This window comes from Myodes glareolus, chromosome 3 (assembly GCF_982192425.1).
Source record: "Myodes glareolus chromosome 3, mMyoGla1.1, whole genome shotgun sequence".
NCBI lineage: Eukaryota > Metazoa > Chordata > Mammalia > Rodentia > Cricetidae > Myodes > Myodes glareolus.
The window spans coordinates 103,922,236-103,946,491 of NC_142028.1; the positions used below are offsets into that span (position 1 = coordinate 103,922,236).

General features: G+C 43.9%; 1 protein-coding gene across 11 annotated transcripts in view; it reads left to right on the plus strand.

Annotated features, from left to right (window-relative positions):
• The first annotated feature begins 310 nt into the window (after window positions 1-310).
• The window catches only part of Slc24a2 (solute carrier family 24 member 2), a 243,885-nt gene continuing 219,939 nt past the window's right edge, over window positions 311-24,256 (plus strand). For 3 of the 11 annotated variants that reach the window (XR_015737574.1, XM_087904872.1, XM_087904871.1), the window contains exons 1-2: window positions 311-484; window positions 2,877-3,962. Coding sequence is in view for 10 of the 11 variants with exons in the window: in XM_087904872.1 (XP_087760998.1) it covers window positions 3,030-3,962 (933 nt within the window). In the remaining variant the exon portion in view is untranslated. The remainder of the gene's footprint in view (window positions 485-2,876; window positions 3,963-24,256) is intronic. The other 8 variants (XM_087904865.1, XM_087904868.1, XM_087904869.1 and 5 more) reach the window with 5 other exon arrangements.

Sequence of the window (24,256 nt, forward strand, 5' to 3'; positions counted from 1 at the left end):
ACACCATCTTTTCCCACCTTTGCATAGTAAAGAGAGATCAATTCTTATCCCTGTAGATGATTGGAGAGAAGGTGGCCACTACAGGCGACCCCAAACTTAACAGCACTTTCGGGCTTCGGGAATCGGGTGCTGCAGGAACCTGTACGATTTCTCCTTTATGCCCTTGCCTTCCCGCACACCCTGACCTGGTCCCCACTGCAGAGAAATCTGACAGGCGGCAACGGCGGGCGTGGCCCGCGCAGGAGGCGCGCAGGGCGGGAGGGCGCCGAGCTGCGGCTACTCCCGCGCCGCCGAGAGGGAGGGGCCCAACACCGCCCGCCAGCCCAGCTCGCGCCAGCACTCGCCGCTGCTCACTGTCCCCGCGAGCCCAGATCCGGCCGGTGGAGGCGACGGCCAGCACTAGCCCGGGGCCCGGGCGCGGGAGGCGGAGGCCAGAGGAGGTGGCCCGAGCGGCCAGGCGTGCGAGCCCTGCTCACCGGTGCGGGTAAGTGCGGGTCTCTGGCTCTGCGTCCGCCTAGCTGATGGTCCCCCCCACACGGCCGGTCTTGCGCGTCGTGCTGCTCCGCCGCAGGCTCACAGGTGGCCCCGCAGCGGATGTGGCGCCCCAGGCCCAGCTCCTAGTTAGCCAACTCTCTCCGCTCTGGGGCGCGGGTTGCCAGCCCCTACGTGGCCCACTCGGACTAGTCCCGGAGCAAGGGCACCGGCAAGAGCCTGACTTAGGAAGGGATGCGCAAAGACGCCCCCCCACCTTCCACTAGCTATCGGAGGGGGGGCAGTGGAGCAAGCATCACCCCGAAAGCATCTCAGCTTTCGGCTTGCAGGTGGGGTCCAGCTACCTTTTCGTTTTATTTTCTTATTGACCCTCCATGGAAAAAGTTTAAGATCATTCAAGGCAAAGTTGGGGCGCAGCTGGGGGGCACATCCCAGACAGCAGAGCAATGGATTTACAGAGCTCACCCTAGAGCTGATCTTACGCCCTAGGAGTCCAACCCTGCTGCCAGCCCTGACCCGGCACTGTGACAATCCCTAGAGCGCTGCGAGTCGCTTAATCACGGGTGCTAAGCATAGACATCTGCAGCCTGCCCGGGCATCCGATGGGCTAGGGTTATCTGAGGAGCAGTGGCAACTCAACCTGCGTTGACTGCTGGTCTCCTCTGCTCCAGCTAATCCATCACTGTGTAAGTGGCGTGTGTTTAATTAGCTTATTTTACACCTGAAGTGATCTCGGCGAATGCTCCGAAAATAAAATCATTGGCACCAAAAAAAAGAAAACAAAAACAGGAAATTTAAAGGCTTGTTTAGAAAGAGAATCTTGACTGTAGGAGCAGGCGTGTGGGGTACTCTACCCACCTCTTCCGTGGACTAACGAATCAAAACTCTGCTCTGCATATCTGGGCATAAAGGATAGGTGTTGGGGCTACTGGGGGAGGGTTTTATGGACAGAGGTGTTGCTGCAACTTGCATGTTGTTTACGAAATGCATACTTGGTCTCTCAAGATAGCCTCCTGGTCATGTCCCTGCGCTGAGCTTTATTTAAGCCATGGAGAATAAGGCTAAAGGGTTCTGGTTGTTGCTGTTCCGAAGCTCCAACTGAAAACAGTATTTGTATGCTTTAAGAAAACAGCTTGTTCATGTCGACAGGACATTTCTTGCTTTTTCTTTTCTTTTCTTTCTTTCTTTTTTTTTATAAACTTAAATATTTAAAGAACAGGTTTTCTGTATCTGTATGAGAGGCAATCATGAAGAATATTATCCTGGGATTACTATGTGAACAGGAAAGCAGTTTTACCTCCTCCCCAAACCACCCCTTCCAAATGACAGGTTCAATCAGAAAATGCACCGAATTACATAATTGTTCTAGAAGAAAACATAATGGATAATGGTCAGTCGTCAAGAACTTAGTTCTGAAAGAAGTGGGGCCATTTTAACACTGAGAAAATGTTGCATGGCTTCAAATGGATGAATTGACTTTCACCTATAAATTTTTTATACTTACGCACATCTCAGCTGTCTAACCCTGGCATCAGATGTGTTGAAATATTTACTTGGCTTATACATGTGTGATTATGAGTCCATTCTAGATACCATTTCTTCAAGTGCTGTTTTTGTTCTAGTTATCTTAAAAAAAATTTGTGAGGTTGGAGTGTCTGAGGCTCTGAATGCAATCCTCAGTGCCCTCCCCCTAACACATGTATGCACACACACACACACATATGTGAAATTTGTGAGGTTGGAGTGTCTGAGGCTCTGAATGCAATCCTCAGTGCCCTCCCCCTAACACATGTATGCACACACACATACACACATATGTGAAATTCTGGTTGACAAGGATTTAATTGTCTATAATTATCCAATAAATATCTATATCAGTGCATTTATGTGTGTGCATGTATACGTGTGTGTGTGCGTGTGTGCGTGTGTATGTAGCTAGGGATCAAACCCACATCCCACACATGCTAAGTAAATACTTCACCCTAGTTATGCTCCCCATTTTTAAAATAAGGAAACCCAGAGCTGGAGAGATGGCTTAGAAGCTAAAAGCACATACTACTTTTGCAAAGAACCTGAGTTTGGTTCACAACACCCATGTTGGATAAATCACAACTGCTTGTTCCTCCAATTCCAGGAGATCCTAGGGCCTCTTCTGGACTCCTGGGGACCCTTGCACTCACATGTGCACATACTCACACACAGACACACATCACTTAAATTAAAAGAAATCTTTAGAAAATAAAATAAAGAAACTGAGGCACAGATAAGTAACTCACCTGTGAACACATACTATAGGACAAGACTTTTTTGTATTTGCAATTATTTTTAAAGATAAGATAAGATTTTGGTGGACCTGCTTACCTTTGTTGTTGTTTTTATTTAAGCATAGCTGGTGAAGTCTTTCTGTGAAGAATAAGGATACCTGATTGTAAAAGTGCCCCACACGCACCATCAACTAGGAAGCAAGGAGCAGTATGACAGAACCATCTAGCCAAGTCTGAAGTGTGAAGACCACCATATCCACCAGAAGACCCAGGATGGATGTGCACCAAAGTACCACAGTCAGGCTGCTGGAGAAACGGTGGTCCAGTGAGCCACCATCTGGCTGCCGGAGACATTATAATGCCAGAAAAAAACTGAAGCTAATTCGGGTCATTGGCCTTGTCATGGGCTTGGTAGCTATGAGCACTGTCCCATTCTCAATCAGTGCCTTTACTGAGACAGACACTCAGAGCAACACAGGAGAAGCCAGTGATGTGAGTGGCCCTAGGGGAGCCCAGGGCCACCGTCAAAGAACTCTCTTAGATTTCAATGACAAGTTTCTAGATGATGCCACACAGCCACCCGCTTCTCAGGAAAGCAAAGCTGAGAACGGCACCGACCATGCCCAGGGAGACTACCCAAAGGACATCTTCTCCCTAGAGGAGCGTAGGAAAGGCGCCATCATCCTCCACGTCATTGGGATGATCTACATGTTCATAGCCTTAGCCATCGTCTGTGATGAGTTCTTCGTTCCTTCCTTGACTGTCATCACTGAGAAACTGGGCATCTCTGATGACGTGGCCGGAGCCACCTTCATGGCTGCAGGCGGGTCAGCCCCTGAACTTTTCACGTCTCTTATAGGGGTCTTCATTGCCCACAGCAATGTTGGCATAGGCACCATTGTGGGCTCAGCCGTGTTCAATATCCTCTTCGTTATTGGCATGTGTGCTCTGTTTTCTAGAGAAATCTTAAACCTGACATGGTGGCCGCTCTTTCGGGATGTGTCCTTCTACATCGTCGATTTGATCATGTTGATCATATTTTTCCTGGATAACGTCATCATGTGGTGGGAAAGCTTGCTCCTCTTAACAGCTTATTTTGGCTATGTGGTTTTCATGAAGTTCAACGTCCAAGTAGAAGGATGGGTGAAGCAAATGATAAGTCGCAATAAAGTTGTCAAGGTGACAGCCCCGGAAGCCCAAGCAAAGGTCAGTGGAAGTAGCCTTGATTTAACGGCTTTCTTAGCTATCACTCTGAATGCAGATGTCTCGGCAGTTGGCAGCTTGCTTTTGTTTTTGTGTTTGTTTGTTTTGGTTTGTTTTTTACTATACTGATCTTTGGGCTATCAATGGTAACAGATTGCATCCTGCAGTTTCGTGAAAGCCAATGAAAATGACAGCAGAAAATTTACATTTGGGGGACGTTGTTCTACAAGTCTACCAAGTTTCCACGCTATTGTAGCATTAAAAAGGACAGTGTAAATACAGGCTACGTAAGCATCCCAAGGCAGACTCGGCATTGACTCGTTTTTAGGACAATGGACCCAGTGATTTTGTGAGCAACTTCATTTTTATAGGCAGGTTCTTAGCAAGTGACAGGGTTTTGTTTTTGAGGATAGCATATGATGGAAGATCAAGAGCCATCTCTTTAAAGATATTTAGGGGAGAAAGTTCGTTCTAGAAGAGCTGTGCCCTCCAGCAGCAGCTTGGGCTCAACAGCAGGCTGGCTTCATTACAATGGCTATGTGTCCTTTTCTCTTTAACTCAGTCTTATTTCATGATGCTGGGACTGAGCCCAGTGTCTCTCACGTTACTAGAAAAGCACCCTGAGACCGAGTGACACCCAGACCTATGCCTACTTTTCTTGATCCGAGTGCTCTTCATTGAAATGGATCGGAAGCATCTGTAGAGGAAGTCACTGGCCAGCCCTGGCACCCGCCTCTGTGCTGCAGTAGCCCATTTGGCACACATAATAAACATGACCCAACATACTTTTGCAGGAGAACTTGAGGGAATGTTGCTTAACGAGGAAGGATATCTGTAAAAAGCTTAAAAGTAAATGACCTCAAAAAATATAAGTCTGAAAGAAAAACAATAGAGGAACAGCATCAGTGAATTTTTATGTAGTTTCATAATTATGCAGCATTCTGATTTATATCCTAAATATAAAAATGCCATCTTCAGATGTGGTTTTAAACAGAAAACCCAAGTTCATAACAGAAACTTTGCATGTTTGCATATGGGAAAATTTTCACACATATAAATCAAATGCTTGAGTAGCGGTAGGAGAAGCAATCATAACGAGAAGAAAAATGATACTGTCTTAGCTAAATTTGCATTATTCCTTAATAGACTAGGTTGATGATCAGCATTTTCATAGTAACCATAGAGTAAAAGCAGAGTGAAAAAAGTCACTAGTAATACCTAGACAGTAGGCAGAGTACACGTTAAAACATGCAGAGAGAAATGTTTTAATCATTTTTCTCATGTACCCATATGTGTCGGTGGGTGCACAGCTATACCATGTGTGTCAGTCAGAGGACATCTTTGTGAACTTTGTTTCTTCTTTCATCTGTATTTGGGTTCAGGGAATCAAATTCTGGTTACCAGGTTTTTGTCACAGATACCTTAACCTGTTGAGATCTCTCTGTGGTCCGGGACACAATTACACTGGATAAATCCTCTAACATTTACTTCCCTGTGTGCTCGTTGAGAACTATGGTTAATAAAGTTGTTTTGCACAATATATAGCAAGCGTGCGTTCGCTTGTGACAGCTGAGGATATGCCCTTCAAGGCATTGGACAAGGACATTTTATTTATGCTCTGTGCTCTACCGTAAGAACAAAAAAGATGTCGCCCAGCCTCTCTTTAAGCATGTTTGAGTGATCTGCTTAGCACTCTGTGGTCTGTTTGTTTCAATCAGCAGATCTCAGGAAAAGCCATATTTTTGAGAAGCAGGGAAGTGATGTGACACCCTAGAAATACCCCGGGCACATGAACAGTAGAAAGTTTTTTGAGGAACTATGCTGTGGGATTCTTTTTAAGCTACAGTGGACCTTCTTTACTTAGATATATACTTGCTTGAAAATTGTGTTGGTCACATTTGCCAATGATGTCAGAACTCAGAGTTTGTGTTCTGATTTTAGTCAGGTTCGGAAGGCAGCTGGCTTTGTGCACGTGGGAAATAACTTTTTAAACGCAAGCCACAGAGCGCACTCAGTCAATTATAATCTGTTCACCACAGTAGAGCTAGCAGAGTTTTTACCCCCCTACTTAGATGATTGACATGTCACGTCTCTGATCATATACATGTCAGCAATTCAGACTGACATTTCTTACTTGATGTTTTTCATATCCATAATTTTATTCTTAATTCTGTGTTCTTTTCCAATTGGAAATTCTGTGTATAGCTTAATTTTATCCTAAAGATATTGGTTATAACTGTAAATATTTCCACATGTGTCAATTCGCTTATCCTTTCGTGCCTCACATTTTTAATTTCCTCTATTCAATCATCATCATTTCTTTTGGCATTTGATAACTAATTAGAGCAGATGGTCGGTTGTTTTTGGTTTTGTTGTTGTTGTTGTTGTTGTTGTTGTTGTTGTTTCCTTAACAGAGTTGTGTCTTGCTTGAGCACAGTCGTACATTTTCAAGAGGAATGGTTCCTAAGAGCCGGATTCCCTTCAGGAAACTGCACCTAGTCAGTTTCTCTTTGGAATTACTGCTGGAACTTTGCAGGAACTGCAGCCCTTATCACCTTCCAGGGTTCAGAGTCTTGTAGAGGTTGCTCCCCAGCTCTGAGCACAGCTGCCTCAGGATGGCTGCTTCGAGTATAACCATTTGCCCTCTGGCGTGCTGAGCTCACTTTGACCCAAATAGCTCTTCTCCCCTACCGATGTCAGTGTTCTGTTGTTTTCTGGACACTTAGAAAGAGAGTCCCTACACCGCCTGTAGCTCACTGGCATCTCCATAAGAAGAAGTCTGCTATAAAGGTATCTAGAGAGTAAATACCAGCACGTTTTCTCGTAAGCTCACTTTGCTGCCTTGGTTTCGCAATTACGGGGCAGGAGGGTTTGAGAGTGTGGAGAAAAGACAATTTAGGTAACCTCACACAGATTGTCAGATGGTCCTTGCCCGTCAGGTCCTCTGGGCTCAACACAGTGAAATAGCTTTCAAATAAATGACTCCCTTCAATAAGGAAGGTGGAAATCTTCATTGGGTTCCATGATGGACGATCTGATCTGTGCCAGGAAGCAATGGGCTGTGAACATGGAGAAACTGGAAATTCCTTTCCTAACGTGTTGCTGCCCCATGTGTACTTTTCAGGTTTTGCTTTTAATTTGTTTGGTTTAAAACTAACTTTGGTGATACTGCTACCGCCTTTAAAAAGCTGCGTAGTGTCATGACACGATACAGAGACCCGGACAGAAAAGACTTTGCTCTGTTATTTTTAATTAGTTCTTTGAGAGTTTCACACAGTAAAATTTGATCATATTTATCCCCTCCCATTTCTCTCAGTTCTGACCCCTCTTCATTACCTACCCAACTTTGTGTCCCTGTTTTTTAATCCTTAGAGACCAATTTGTGCTGCTCAATATTCTTGGAAGGGTGGTCTTCCACTGAAAGGGATAGAGTACGTATGTTTCCTTCAGGGCCAAGCATTCTTGAGTCTCTTGTGCTCCACACCATGGCCAGCTGCGGGTCTCTGAGTTAATTGCTGTCTATTGCAAATTGAAGCTTCTCCAGCGAGGACTGAGAGATGTACTGGTCTGTTGGTATAACAGTGGCTCATTAAGGATTGGTTTAATAGTCTATCCATTTATGAAAATCACAGTAGTAAGTACTCGGATGCTTTCACTTACCTGATCACAGGCTCTTGGCTGAATAGTGGTACCAGGTATAGGTTTCATCTTGTGGAGAGAGAGAATAAAATCCAACAAAAAAAAAAGGGGACTTGGTTACTTCCATGATATTGGTGCCATTATCACACCAGGCCAGTCATTATTGCAGCTTACAGGGTTCACAGCTGAGTCTAATTGCTGATTTGTTGTCTCCTCTAGTAGCCTGCCTAGCGCTTTTCAGAACTATGAGAACTAGCTAGCAGAGACAAAGTTTCCAGACCAGGAGCAGTTTGATTTCTCTGTCTTCTGTGACTCAAGCATATGGCGTCTCGTCTTCAGAAATAGGATCTTACGGTCAAGCTGGGGTAGATATCCAAGAGCATAAGAAATAGCATGTAATGTTTGGGGGTCTATGAGACCTCTCTGGCTAGTGACACCAAAGAAATAGCCCATTCCTGGTGCTGGGCTTTCTGATTGATAGCTTGTGGTGTCTAGTGGAGGTGTTGTGTCCCTGCTATGGGACTCCATCTTCTCTCTCTCAATGTTTAGGTATTTATAATAGGAAGCTTCCATGGCAGTAGGTTTCTGTGTGACTTTTTGGAAAGATTTTTGGTGTTATTTATCCATCTCTGTACTTCCTCCTCTACCCTGTTCACTGTTCTCCCTACCCAAGTTTAACCCTTCTTGTTCCATTACTCCCTTCTAACCCTCTCTACTGACACATTCTATCTCCCCTCCCATGAAACCTGTCCCACAAGTACCCTGAGTACCCCGACTTCCCTGGGTATCAGGAAAGAATTTAAAACCCTATCTATGCAGTAAGCATCTAGCATCGTCCTTGGCATATGTGGCAAATGTGGCTTGTTCGGTATATGTTGGTTCCCTTCTTTTGCTGTTCCATTCTTAAATGGAAAGTGAATCAGAATGAGCGATTCCACATTTGATTTACAAAAGCATTCCTTGAAGGTCGAATTCACTTTAGTGGCTCACTGGGCCAAACAGGTTGCTGTGCCTCTCAGGGGGATGGATTTACCATGTCATGATGCTCATAAATCTAGCTGGTGGACCATGAATATCTGTGGTTCCCGTGTTAGCACAAACTCCAAGGAAACCACGTCTTTTGTCCTGAAGTTTTATTGCCTAGAATTTTCCTTGAAATCAGGAGACCATTTGGAAGTGCAACTTCTTTTTAAGGCATTTTTGGCTATAATGACTGGGACCCTTTTCTTCCGGCCCCTTCCTAGCTGGTTAGTCAGACATTTGGATGGTACAAACTGCAGTGCTGTCTCTTTTCGGGACATGCAGACATCTTGGGAAGCATCCGATTTGGCTGCTGAGCTCTGGTTTTGATGTGTCACTGTACTAGGCTGTCACTGGCCCCGAAAGCAGCTGTCCATGGTATTTAACTTCTTAGACTTGGCGCACTAATCTGACAGCAAGTCAGCTGAGTCCTAATCAAGGGAGTGAGCCAAATAAAGACTCTGAAAGCAGCCGAGTGGGAAGCTGGGCTGGAGTCATCCGGGCTCACCGCGCTTCATTCAACCTGAGAGCTCCTCCAAGTTGACAACAGTTTTTGCGGTTGGAACCATTAGTTACGTTCTTGGGAAAATTAGCATTGAAACATTATAAATATTCCTTACACAGTTCTTTCCTTAAATCGTAACTAATTTTATAAACACCCATGTGTAGCCCAAAGCTTGCTTAAGATTCAGAATGTGTTAGAAAACTCAAGCCCTCTCAAACCTAGTATATAAGTTAGTAAAGCTGATATACACACCACAAGGAAGTCAAGGACCTTCTTAGGAATGTAAATAAAAAGGTTTTACGTCTTTCCATCCTCCTCTTCCTCCCTCCCTCCCTTGCCACTTCCTGGTCTCGGTGTTGCCCAGCTGAACTGGCAACCTCAATCCAGCTCAATTTTGCTGGGGTGCTGGGATCATAGGTGTGCAATTTTGCTGTGTGCATCACTAAGCTAGGCAGGATATATTTCTAAACAGACCTGAAAACTTCTCGTTCTTTTTAACAAGAAGAAAATGTAGGGGTCACAAATCCTTAATCAACTAGAATTTTGCGAGTGTTGTGTCTAGAACTTCCAATCCCAGCACCCAATTAAGAAGCCCAGTGTCCAGTACACACCTTCAACCCCAGCCCCCTGCAGGGCAGAGGATTGCTGGGGTTTGCCGACTTCCTTTACCTACAGGAAAAATGCAAGCCTGGGATCAAGCCTGGGATCAAGAAGAGACCCTGAAAAGGGAAGGGCAGGTGATAGAGGAGGACACCTGCTGCCCTCCTCTGGCTTCCACGTGTGTGGGGGGGCACAAACACGTGCACTTACACACACACACACACACACACACACACACACACACCACATGCATGCGTGAGCACAAAATAATTATCTTTTGAAAAAGAATAGGCTTGTTATGTTAATCTCTTTCCTGGAGACCTTTGGCATGTTTAATTTCCCCGTTCTTTGATTTCCCACCTTCTTTTCCTTTGAATATGTCTCTGATAAGCAGAATGCAGCTGCGTTTTGGTTTTGTTTTTGTTTTGCATTGACAGTCTTCTTTGAACTGGAGGCTCAGTTTGTTTGACTACAAGTCCTGGAACCGGGACTCTTTGTGTTATCCCCTTACACTTTCTATTGCCTAATCTTGCTGTTGCTTTTCCTATCTTTCTCTTGCCCTTTTGTTGTTGTTGTTGTTGTTGTTCTTTCTAGGTTTGTTTTTCCATGCACTATTTTGGAATTTATTTGCTGTATTTCTATATTCGCTGTTGTTATTGTCTGAAAGTTGAGGAGTTTTGTTTGTTTGAGAAAGTTATCCAGTATTTGGGATGTAATATATTGAGAAGAGATTTTCTGAATATTTAATGGCCCATCTTGCCAGAGTTTGCCAAAAGATAGTGCATGTAGCAAGTGACGGTGACACAAAACTTCAGTGATGTGCTCCAGAGTGCTGGCTGCAGCCTGGTTGCGTCTGAAAGGACCCTCATCAACAACCAAATAAATTTTAAGAGGCAATTCTAATAGAAATTTATATGGAACACATTAAATATTAGATTTGCCTTTTATATTGTATTTTTTTTACCAGACACAAAACAGCATATTCATTTTACAAGGCTAATAAAAAATGAAACCAGTTAAAATGAAGTAACCTCTAATCTCTTCATTGAACCATCCCAACATAACTTTAACTTCTTTGCCTCCAGATTCTCATACATATGCATTTGCGCATCTATAGATTTGTATACGTGTAAACCTACATCTTACACAAATAGAAAAATATTATGCATGCACAATTTAAAAATTATATTGACTATAGATGATTTAACATGGGGCTAAAAATCTTAGCCTATTGAGAGTGCATCCTCTTCCTGCAACGTGTCAGGACCGTTTAGCTTTATCATCTTGTGTTGTTTATTGCAGTATCTCACTAGTGCTATAAAAACGCTGCACTAGATTACCCATGAGTTTCTACGAGGCCGAAACTCAACCCCCAAGTCTTTCGGCTTTTTAAAATTTCCCCTGCGCCGCTGCGTTCTTCAGCGTTGGATATTAAAAGTCCCGGTGTTTTCCAGTTCCGCAGGTGAGAGCTAGAATTTTTGATTAGCTTTCATTTGCATTTCTCTGATTAATTGGGAGGCTCTGCTTTGAAGCATATGTTTGTGGAGATTGCCAGTTCCCTGTGTCTTTGTGTCACTTTTAAAGTTCGCTCTGATGACTAACACGGAGGTCTCTCACCAATATATGCTGAGATTCCTAACTTTAGCTCTCTTGTCGTTCCCATTTCCATACCTAAATACCATCGGGAAGTTTCTGCTTTTGTTGAACGGCGAAGTATTCTGAAGAGGAAGCCTTGAGTCGGAGCTTCCTGGACTGGCCTGTGCTCGCTGGTCATATGACCTTGGGGAGTTTTCTGCCAGTCAAGATCTCTGTTTCTCTGTGGAGAAACAGGGCTGTGGCTCAGATGGTCTAATATATTAAGAAGATCTAGTCTGTCTGAGACCTAGCATATCAATGTTTTAGCATATTGTTTCTGTACCTAGAAGTATTGAAGTTGGGCATCCTAAGCAGGCCAACGAGCAATTTCTTATGTTTACACTAACGGTATCCATATCACCTAGCTCTGCTCAGTAACTACTTTACATGTGACGTTTCACTTGCATGTTTTAATCCACTTAATGAAGCTGTAATTTAACTTAAGCATGCCTTGGGAGAGAGCTCTTCTGGACAGATAGAGAATGGTGTGCTTGCAGGGAAGATATTTAAAGTTGACTGCAGGACACTAGGCCTCCTTGGCACTCCCAGCTCCTGGCAGTGAATGCCTTTGCTGGCAGCTGCATCTGCCTCCCTGTGCTGCTGGAGACTGCTGAGCCTTGATGGCCTTCCGGAGTCAAGGGCAGAGGGAATCCAAAACTAGACAGCGCTTCCTCTCAGGTGCTGGCCCATCCCAATACTCTGAAGGTCCCATACCCACCTGCATATCCCAGGACCAAGGAGTCTGGAAATAGAGATGATTTCAATGGTTTTCAGTTTAGATTTAAGCTGAATTTGCATTTGTGTCTGCCTGACTCCAAAATGCATCCTGATTCTTAGACTTTTGTATTTCTCTGGACAATTAGAAACAAAGACAAATCACACTCCCAAATTAGATTCACTTTTCATATTAGACTCTATTAAGTCAGCACCTTTCAAATATATTTTTTTAACCATGATTCCTGTTTTAGTTTTTTTTTAAAGGGTGCTTTTGAGGTCCTGGGACTTGAACTCAGGAATTTGTGTATGCTAGGCAAGTGCTCTACCACTGATATGTGTGTATGTGTGTGTGTGTGTGTGTGTGTGTGTGTGTGTGTGTGTCATTAGCCCTTAAAAACACAACTCAGTATATAGAAGTCCATTGTGCTATCCATTGTGCCTCAGAGCCAGGTATAACAACTCAGTATATGTGCATGTGCGCGTATACACAGGTATATGCATATTTACATATAAAAATAAAATCCAAATAAATAAAGGCACTTTGCTTTCACTTTTGCAGTGCTTGCATTTTCTATTCACTTGGTGAAGGTAAAAACAATACCTTTGACCTTTTGAATAATGAGTTGTGGCCTTAGATTTTACAAGCCTGTTACAAAGTTTCTTTTTAAGAGTCTCTTCTTCTCAGCAGGGCTGCTCTGTAGCTGCGCTAGCTGTGTGGTGCTCCAGAGCGCCTGTCTGACCAGAGGGATGAGTGTGAGCAGAAACCCAGAAGTTGCCCCACTAGACTCGCTCTGTGCTTCAACGGGAGCCTGTGGCTTCCCAGGGAATGGGTGACTCACTCTCTTTTTTTCAGAGGACAACTTGTAAGAGTCACTTCTCTCCTAGTACGTGGATTCCAGGGTTGTTAGAACTCAGTTCATCAGGCTTGGCAGCGAGCACCTTTACCTGCTGACTCATCCTGCCAACTCTTTTGAATTTAGCTAAGATGTTCTCTGGGCTAGTGAGTCCCTTGCAGCTTACCACCAAATTTTCCTTTTTATGACTTTAGTTTCAGAGCCACAATTTCAAAGAGCTCATTAAGTACAAGGAAAACCGTGCAGATTTTAATGCTAGGGACTCCTAAAACTGTTACAATGCAACCATGTGTCATTGCAGCTTTCTTCCCAAGCACAGGCCCTGTCTTCATGCAGTGGGTAACTAGTGCTCTACCTAATGCAGACGTGCATAGAGTCCTGAGAAGTCAGCATTCAGCGAACTGCGTGCTGCCTTACGGCTCTGACGTGGTAGGAGGGCGATGGTTAATTTTCTTTGCCAAATTGACACACGATAGAGTCGTCTGGGAAGAGGAAATGTCAGCTGAGAAAATGCCTCAATCAGATTGGCATGTAGGCAAGCCTGTGGGACATTTTCTTGATTGGTGACTGATGGGAGGTGCAGCCCACTGCGGGTGGTGCCATACCTTGGCAGGTGGGCCTGGGCTGAATAAGAAAGCAAGCTGAGCGCTGAGCAAGCCGTGGAAAGCGAGCCAGTGTGCAGCATTTCTGTGTGGTCTCGGCATCAGCGCCCTCCTCCAGGTTCCTGTATGAGTTTCTGCCCTGACTTCCCTTCATGATGGACTGACTGTAAGGTGAAAACACAACACAACTCAACACAACACAACAAAACAAAACAAAACACAACACAACAAAAAATTAAAAACAAAAAACTCTCCTCCCCAGCTTGCTTTTGGTCATGATCGTTGCCACAGTAAAAAGTGAACTAGGACAGAGGGTGACGATTCTATCCTGAGCTTACCTCAATTCACGCTTCCATGCATTTGTGAGGAGGTGGGGAAGAAACATGAGTGCCGTGGACGGGGTTATGAAGTCAAAGAGAAGCGGAATTCGGTCAAGAGAGCTGAAGCTGTGATTCCATAATAGGTTGGTTTCCTTTCTCTGAAGGATTCTATTTGTGAACCAAATAATGCAGACACGGTTCTTATAAAGGTAAAATTGGTGGTTTGGGAGGAACCTGGGCATCAGGTCACATTGAATGCCATGTTCACAGCTTTATCGGATGCACTCAGAACCGTGCATTGGCAGGGACCAAGCCCAGAGAGACAGAGTGCCTTTTAGCCCCTACCCTGGCTGTGGAAGACTGTACCAGGCAGTCTGCACCAAGCATCTATTCTCTGGGAATGAAAGGCTGGCTTATCTCTGAGGTCCCCAGCAGCTCTTATAACTGCGCTTTTCTGTTAATGGGAAATTGCAAATACAGCCACATAAAATGGCCTAGTATTTGCATAGAAACTACATAAACCTCTGCTATATTTTCAGTTGTTTCTCAGTTACTTCTGCCTAACATAAGCTGTTACATAAGTGGTTGTTGGACTGTCCTGTTTAGAAAGTAATGACAAGAAAATATGAGTTCAATACAGACACAGTTATTTTCCAAGTATTTGTAATCCATAGTTGAATCCATGAATGTGGACTTGATTATAATCATGGACTGACCAGCAGCAGAGATAGGCAGGTACTGGAGCCCTGAATTTACTTCCCTTGGAGCCGTTTTTCAATTAAGAAACCTGATTAAGGGAGATTAATTCCTATGGAATGAGTTAAAAGGGCTTCTTTGCGTCTTTACTTGTCCACAAGAACTTGGAGAGGACCATGTGAGCCTGTGATGCTCTGGCCCTTGCTCTATTACTGTTTGGTGGAATTGGGCATGTGCACTTCAGGGAGAGAAAAAAGGTTTCCTCTGGGTGTGGTGTAACCTGTAATCCCTACATTCTGGGGTACTGAGGCAGGAAAATACAGAGGTCCAGGCCAACCTGGGTTGCAGAGAGAATTGTAGGCTAGCCTGAGCTTCCCAGTAAAAGCCGGAAGAAAGAGAGAGAGAGAGAGAGAGAGAGAGAGAGAGAGAGAGAGAGAGAGAGAAGATTTCTATTATATTGGACCTTGAGTCAGCACTGAACACTCAACATTTGCCTGAAACCCACCATTTTATTTGCTGAGTCTGATGACTTAGAACCAACACATTTAGGACTAGGATAGCAGGACAATCATGGATGTCCTGTTTAAACCTCTTGGGATTGTGTTTGATGAACCATATGTTTAAAAAAATAGGACAGGTTCCTTCACAGGGAGGCCAAATTCTGAATGAGAATAAAGAGGACCAGTGTTTAGCTGAGCCCAGTTGTGGGCCCAACCACTAACAAGCTGCCTGCTGGACTCCAGGCCTCTCGCACTAAGTCCTGCGTGCCAGCCTCTTCTTCCCAATTTCTCTCTTGCTTCTGTTGTTTGCTTCCTATTTCAGGCCATTGCTTGACTCCTGGGCCTTCCTCTCTATGCCTCTTTTTCAGCCATTTAAATATGCAGTTGCCCGACTAGTCCTTAGAAGTCATATCTTCATGTTTGGACACAAATCTGCCCTCCCCTTGTGTTTGCAGATAATTAAGAAAGTATGTCTTCTTATCTATGAGACCGAGCCTCAGTCAACCGTGAAATTATTCTGAGCTCTCTTACGTCTGCCCCTGAAATTGTATTTACTTCTGCTGATATACCTCACCCGCATTTAATACTAGTGCCTCCATTGTCCATCTCCTTGCTCCCATTCCTATGTGGAATTTTTCTGGGATCTGTTTTCTGCCTTAGCTGAGGCCACACCCCTTCCCTTATTAACTATTGAGTTGCATTTGCAGAATTAATTAATGCCTGGCACAGGGTCATGGAAGTTAATATTGGCAGTGATGAAAATTTTCTCATGATGAACACTCTAGGCCTGATAAGTCCTAAAATGCAGAGGCCCATGTGCTAAGGTCCTTGGTAAATGGCAGTCTTCCTAAGTAGGAAACAGAATTCATTAAACGTCAATTATTCCCCCAGCAGAATGCAGACGTGAAGACAGGTCCCTCATAGATGAAGAAAGAGTCTCCGTTCTCCAAGCTGCATTGTTCAGACGGTGGCCCTAAGTGTTCTGTAAGGCTTTCCTGTTGACTTTTTAAGTCATAGCTCCTTTAAAATAGAAGTGACTTGCAGTAGTATGTGCCCTGAGTGTGCACTATAGAGATTTTTTAGAATGCTTTGCTTTGTAAAATCATGACTGTTAATTTTCAATCACCCCAGAAAGAAGGCCTTAAGACAATAGCATCACTTGGCCATTAAGAGCTTCTTATCCCCCAGTAGCCAGAATCTATTTTGCCTGTAAAGATCTGTCCATGTTGGACATGTCACATAAGTGGAAGCAGGCAATATATAGCTTCTGTGTCTGCTTTCTTTCATGTAGTATAATGTTTTCACATACCTTCAGGATTCTCCCTTTAATGGCAAAATTATATTTCATTACATGGATTTAACACATCTTGTATATTCAACCGTTTGTGGCGTTTGGTTTGTTTCACCTTTTAGGTCGTTAGGAATAGTGCAGCAGTGAGCGTCTGTCTGCAGGTTTTGTGAATAGACGCTATGGATATTCTACGGAACATACTTAAGAGTGGAATTGGTGCCCATCTGCTAACAAGATGTCTCTAACATTGTGAGGAACTGCCAGACTCGGTTCTCTTTTGTTCCAGGACCATTTTGCATTCTTACCAATGGCGTCTGAGGGTTCTAATTTCTATCCTCTCTTCCTGCTATATGCCAAGTTTGCTGCATGCTGACTCTGACCCCCCCATGCTGTGTTTACAGACGTAAGTCACCACACCCCACTCCAATTCCTCCATATCAGTTTTCAAAATCCTGCTGTTCATGCCAATCCTCATGAATGTGAAGTGGTATCTCTGGATGATTTTATCTGCATTTTCTTGATGGATGATAATGGTGAGCTTTTTTAAGATAGGGATTTGGGACCATTTCAATATCAATGTCTGTACATGTCTCTTGCTTGCTATTAAATTGGTCTGTTTGCTTCAGTGTTTTGGCTATGAGAATACATATCTTAATTAGGTGCATGGTTGACAAATATTTCCCACAATCGTGTGAGTTTTGTATGTTTTATAAAGACTACTCCTAACTTCAGAACCCCTGAAGATCTAACGTTTCCATATTTTTCTTGAGGAATTCTTGTTCAGAAAGCAATTTGGGACCTTAGGTTGACCCTGAAGCTATATCCTATCTGAGAACTTTGAAAATGTTGGTCTTTGGGAGCAGATTGACTCCCTTGAAGCTGAGGCCTTCGTCAGATGCAGAGCTTGTTTGGGGTCTGTACTTCCTTACTGTGAAGCCTGGGGATGTGTCTACATGAACAGTAGACCCAGCACAGTTACCATCTAGTTGAGTTATCACTCATCACACTGCTTTGCTTCCAAAATATTCTCTGTTTCAGCTAAGAGAGATGTTCCTAACCTCCAGTTCCTTCTCTCGTTCTTGCACGGAAGCCCGTCCATTGGCCTACCTAGGCCATCATTCCCTTCACTACCTACTGTGGGCATTCTCTCTCTCTCTCTCTCTCTCTCTCTCTCTCTCTCTCTCTCTCTCTCTGATTTTTTTGTATGGGTGTTTTGCCTGCATACATGTCTGTGTACCATGAGTATGCTTGATGCCCATGGAGACCAGAAAAAGGCACTGAATCTTCTGGAACTAGAGTTACAGGCCATTGTGAGCCACCATGATATGGGTGCTGAGAGTTGAACTCTGATCCCCTGGAAGAGCAATATATGCACTTAACTGCTGAGCCATCTCTCCGACCCTTATGGTGTGGACTTTGGCCTCATCTGCTGTCTGGCAATAGCCCTTAGGTTTATTCATTTTGGTTGCAGACCAATCAGGCCCACCCACCTGCTTTCCACTAGTGTATATATATATCCCCTCCCATTCCGGGTCCTGGCAACCTTTTCATCTTTCTTGAACAAAGCTTTGAAGCTAATGGTGCCTTGTACAGTGAATTATAATATCAGAAATGACCTACTTTGGCATTGTCCAGCATGCACAGTCACCCCACCAACCTGACCGATGTGCACAATCTGAGGGCAGAGACAACTTAACCACATGATTATGCTGTTAATGCACAACTGGTTCAAAGCTCTCGGGGTTTCCTTGTGTCCCAGGAAACATCATCTCCCTGGAGTCCAGCTTGCGTCAGCTGCATGGTAACTGGTGGCCTGGTGGATGGGGGTTTTGTAGCCTTGAGCAAGAAGCTGATTTATTTAAATGGCATTCGGATGAGCCAGGCTGCTCTTTTTAGGCTGCCTATAAAGGACCATTACAAATCTACTATTTTCTGCTGCCTTTTATTTTAAGTCCAATTATGTGGACAGCCATAAATAGCAGCTCTGACCTTGAAAGCCTAAGTGAAGGTGAGATGTGATAACCGGCTTAGGAAACATATGTTTTGATGTGTTAATGCGCTGCAAGTCACATACACTTCCAGAAATAAATAGAACAGAGCCAGATAGCGTCGTGCTGCAGGGGGAAGAATTTCAAAGCTATAGAACACGCTTTCCTGGTGGATAACCACAAACTAGGATAAAATTTCACCCAGTGTCTCTCTTCACCTCTGGGTGACTCTGTGAGGTTAGCCCACGTGGGTGGGATTTCCACTGATGTTTGTTGTGCAATTCTGTTAGACCAGTGCCTCGGTCACATGCCACGACCAGGAAATATTCCCTTCCTTTCTGCAGTTCCACTGTGTGCTTGGGTTCTCTATTTTCAGAAGGACAGTGCTGAACCACCATTTCAGTTCAGCTTCTTGCAAATGGGGATAGCAGGATGACTCTTCTTGTTTAAAAAATATTATCGGCATGGGGCCTCTTATTAAGATGCTTAAAGTCCTTGAGTTGGGACATAGAGATTCTAAGAGCTATTTTTATCATCCTTTAAAAAAAAAAAACCCACCAAGTATTTGCCATGCCCCCTGAATGGTTCTCTGTTGAATCTGCTCAGTCCTGGGAGATAATGCTGGTCTGACCATCTTCCTGACACACCGACTGGTCAGTGTTAAATTTCACTTCTTGCCCCTCTTCCTATTTCTAAATATGATGATGCTCTAGCTATCTCATGGCTCCAACACTTCATGAGTTACATACGCATTTATCTGTCCCCAGTTTTCTACATCAAAAAATGGGAGCAGATGGCCTTCCTTTTGCTTTGTAGGATAGTGTGAATATTAATGAGGTAATGGGGATGTTTCGCGATCTGAGCTCATGTCAAACTGAAACTGCAGGCAGGAAGAGACCGTGAGAGGTGCTAAGTGGGTATGCCGGGAGACAGGACGAGGATCTCTGTGTGCTCATTTTAGTGCCGAGTCCAAATGGCCCTTTGGCAAGGGGTTGTTCTAGTGGGACTATCTTTGCTAAGTGCTCAGTAGTAATCTCACGAGGCTAATGTATGTGTACATGGTTTTAATCCCAGAAACTTTAATGCATCCATGGGGTCCTTATTCTGATGCTCAGAACATAAACAAGGCATAAAGCCAAGAGACCCATGAACAGATCAGCTCTCTGTGTTTCATATAGCAACTTCTTGAGGCCACTCCTTACAATCTGTTTGCTTTTGCCATGTTCAGAATTCAAGCGAGTTGGCTTTCTTTGTTCCCCACCCCATAAAGAAACTAGAGGTAGGAAATGCTCTCTATAAGCCTTGATGGAGAGGATGTTGCATTCATGGTGATTCCCATGTGCACAGTGGCAACCAGGTCAGCTACTGGTCTTTTCCGAGTCTTTAAACAGACTTTAAAAGATCTCTGCCCTGTACAGTTCAATTAGAAAAGAGTGTATACACACAAATACAATCGTGTGTGTGTGTGTGTGTGTCTATGACTGAATGGGCAGTAGGCATCTTTGCCCAGTGTAAAAGGTGTGCAGATGCAGTGTGCATCAAGGTTCACAGCCTATAGTATACCACACAGGTTTCACTCCATCCCGACTTATGCACCTCTGGGCAGTGCGCTAGTGATCACAGCACTAAGATATCCCATGGCAACAAGGATCAAAGGAACTTTAGCAACATACATGAATCTGTCTGGGGCCAGAAAGTGTAGGATCAAGTTACAGTACGTTACTTTCTGATGATACCTGTGAATACAGCAGTGCTACAGAGTGATGGATGTTAAACACTGAGAATGTTCACGCTCATCCTGGGTTCCTTAGAGGCAGGAGAGTTGTAGTCAAGGATGAGAACATAGTGCAGCCACTTGGTAGCATCATCCACTTAGTGATGATGATAGTATGGCCAGGAAGTGGGAAACAAACAGGTAGGAAGAGGTGTTCAGATTTGAGACAGATATTGAAGGTAGAGCTTATATCATATTCTGATGGGTTCTATTCAAATTAAGAGAGAAGGAGAGAGAGGAGGGAGATCAAGGATGATGAAGGTTTTTGTCTCTGTGACAGGAAGAATTGCCCTAGTTGAGATAAACATCTCCAGAGAAGCAGACTCCCAATGTGTGTTATAAGCTTAATTTTAGATTTAAGTTGTACATCCACATGGCTAAGTTAAATACTTAAGGGCATTTAACTGAGTTAAATGCAGTGTAGACATTTGGATATGAATCTGAAATTTAGATCATAAATAGAATTTCAGAAATTACTAGAGAGTTATATAAATCTAGAGATCATAGAAAGTCCATAATGTTGCGAGATATTTTATTCAATGTCTCCAATAAAAGAATTCATGAATGGCTGTAGAAAGGGTGTGAAGAGTGAGTCGTGAGGTCTTCACAGCATTGAGAAAAGAAAATGAGGATCCATCAAAGGAGCCTGGAAACAGCAGGAAATGGAAGGAGAGCAACCTGGGAAATGAGGAAGCCGATGAAGAAAGTATCTCAAGAAGGGGGTGGTTGTGTGTAAAGGAGGAGGATAAGGACAGGGATTTGAACACTGGAGTTGGCAATGTGACAGTCATTAGTGACTTGGTAGAAGCAAGTGATAGGGTGAACACCTTGCAACACACATTTAAGAAATGAAGGAATGGACTAGCGAGATGGCTCGGTGTTAAGAGCTTTTGCTGATCCTGCAGGGGACCTGTGTTCAGTTCCCAGTACCCATGTTGGGCAGCCACAAGAGCCTGTAACTGCAGCTCCAGAGGGTCTGACGTCCTCTTTTGGACTCTGAGGCACCTTTACTCATGTGCACATACCCTTTCACATATATTTATAGTTAAAATGAATCTCAAAAGAAATGGAGGAATAAGAATTGAAAGTGTTGACAGTGGTGAACAGACAAATAGAAATGAGAAGAAGATGTAATTTCAGGAGGTTGTGGATTTGCTTATTATTTTGTTTTGTTTCGTGACAGGGTGTACTCTGTAGCATAGACTGGCCTCTTAGCCAAAATGTTGGGATTGCAGCTATGAATCACCACACCTTGTTTATCTTTTTTTTTTAAAGCGGAAAAATAATAGCATATTAGGACGAGAATGACACAGCACAGGGAGGATCTGGTGATGTGCAGAAAGGAAGAATTGCTGACACAGTGTGCTCGAATGGATGGGGGAGGAGCAGATCCTAAATGGGAGGGCTGGGCTGACGTGCATCACATGTGAAGGAAGGCTGGTACTCCGGCAGTGCTTGCTTTAGGTGACGGATGGATTTATGGGCGTTATCTTTTTGCTTCTGTTTAATCATTAAAATAGCAGGCAACAGATTTCCAAAATTTGATTGAAAATCCTCTGAAAATAATACAAATCATCTGTCATTCAAACCAACATTGACCAGAATAAAGTTCCATGGCTCCTATTGAATTACGAAAATTTGTTCTGCTTGTGAAGCCAAGTTTTAAAAAAAAGTTCAATTATCCTGCTGAAACAAAGACCACAGGCTACACGGAAGGACATTTGTAGGCAGGTTGATGGATGGAGCTCCAGAGTCATTTTCTCAATCCCCACTCTGCCCCGGGGGTCTCAGGGATTATAGAAAAACATGGAAGTTGGTGAAGTACACACTTCATTAAGGCGGAAGTCCGTTTTGTTCACACAGGTGCATGTGTGGCAAACCCTAGGGGCTCGGTAGTAATTATCAAATAATTGACAAGCATCAAAGTGAAATCCAACCAGGCTGTGCGTTGTTTCAGAGGAACTGAAAATTTTAAGTCATCTCTTCTGCATTATTGGGTTTTCCTCCTGTAAAGGAAATGTCCACCCGGCTGCAATGATGTCGTTTTTCTTCCTTTCTCATGCAGTGACAATGGAGTATTGCTTGCACCTCTGCTTACGGGATCCTTTCAGAGGTGGTCACCGTTGGCCATTGAAGAGCTGAAGGTTCTCTAGTTGGAATGTGGACCTTCTCTTTGATGCTGTCCGGTCCAAACTTATGATTAAATGGTGACAGTGATCACAATGCCCCGCGGCTAAAGTGCCAAACACTCCTTGTTGGTGATTCAGACGCCTACACTGGAAACCAGAAAATTCTTTCAGCATTTCAGTTATTCCAACCTGTCACCATATGGCGGGGGTAGTAAGAACCAGAAGTACAACAGAAGTGCTATGTTTTGTATTCCTGGGCGGAGGAGCAGTTTGCCGTTGTCTTTGGTTTGCTCTTCCTTGTAAATGACAGGATTGCAGAGTGAGCCAGTTGTACTTCATTTCCTTTTGCTTGGCAAGAATGTCTTCACTCAGATCAATAGGCCGCATTCTGACAGTTACACCATCCCCACACAGAAGGGCGACGCAAGCACTTTCGTGGTTGCATCCATTGCAGGTGCCTCGGGACAGGTGCGTTGCAGGCTGGGTTGAGCTGGTGAGTCAAGGAGGACAAATGACTTCCCCAGAAGAATACTGTGATAGGCCTTCCTTTCATAGTTACCGACTGAGTTACCGACAGACACAAGCGAGAAACAGGAAGGAACGTAACTGGCTTAACTGAAATACTGGTTTTTAAAGCGGCTCGAAATGGCTTGCTTCCCTTTTCAAGAGCAAGAAAATCTGACAGGTCCCCATCCTCTTGGGTCCTCATTTGTATAACTCAACCTCCATTGATCACCGTTCCCTTGGGACCTTCTGGTTCCATAACCTAGCAGGATAAAACATGACTTGGACGCCTTGACAGCATGAGGAATTTATTTTCTGAGTCACACTGTATTCTAACTCCTGGTTTATCCCTTTTCACTGAAGACCTAATGGAAACAAATAAGGGAAGGGCAGAGCTGCATGTGGAATAGTCTCAGTGTAAAAGGGCAGCGCAACTTCCTCCCCCCACACACAGACAGGTCACTTAAGGTTGTTCCTCTCTTCCTCCAGAGGAAGCCTGAGGCCCTGCTTGCATGAAGAAGCAAAAATAGTGAGATGGGGCAAGTGGGGTCGCAGGCCCCTCACTGTGTGAGTATTTGCCCCTAGTGTAGTGTGGACCGTTGTAGACTTCCTGGCTATTGGTAGGCCACAAGTTGTTTACTTTCATATTCTGTAAAGTTCCTGTTTGACACTAAAATGACCCCAACTCGGGGCTCAGGGATGTAGTCTCTTCACTTCTGTTCATATGTCTTAAACTTTGTCAAGATCTTTGCTGGGCTGTAGCATGGCCTTAAGCATCTAGAAATTCGATTTCCTTGCAGGGTTTATATTTATGTTTCTTTATTTCAGTTCCGGGTCTGGCCTTTTCCTCAAGCTAGTTTTTCCATTACTGCAGTCATATTCCTAGTTTCTAGCTATTTGCTAGCAGAGGAAAATGTAGCATCTTGGAATTTTTAGTTAACATCACTTCGAAGAAGAAAGGGGAGAAGAGAAGGCAAAACACATTGCTTGAAATGTTTCCCTTCTTTTTGCAAGTGGTTATGGATCAACGAACATCCTAAATTATCAGTAATTGTTTTCACTCAGTTATATATTGGGCTGCTATGCTCGTTTTCATTGGCAGCTCAAATTTCTTATTCTGTGTATGAAAACATAGCAGAGACCATAGGTGGGACTCAGGATACAGACGTAAGTAGACACACTCCTGCTTTCCAGGGTGGTGCTCTCTGCTATTCATCCAGTCAGCTGTTTCGATAGGGAATTGGATGGCTCCAGAATCTTCAGGTATCTATTTGCATTTTTAGGAAGCTACAGTGGAAGGCCAGGCATGGATTTTTTGTCCTGGGTTTAGACATTTTTGGTGCTGTCCTTCTTGCCTCCCAGAATTGGAGCATTAGTTACGAGAAATACAGAAATGTGATGCTTTCCTGAGCAAACCAGTCAAAGTTTTAAGGCTCTAGTTTGGAATTAAATCAGATAAAATAGTTTTTTTTTCAGTTCCAAAATAATCTTGACCTCTTGAATAACTGTTAGTGCCTCCCAGA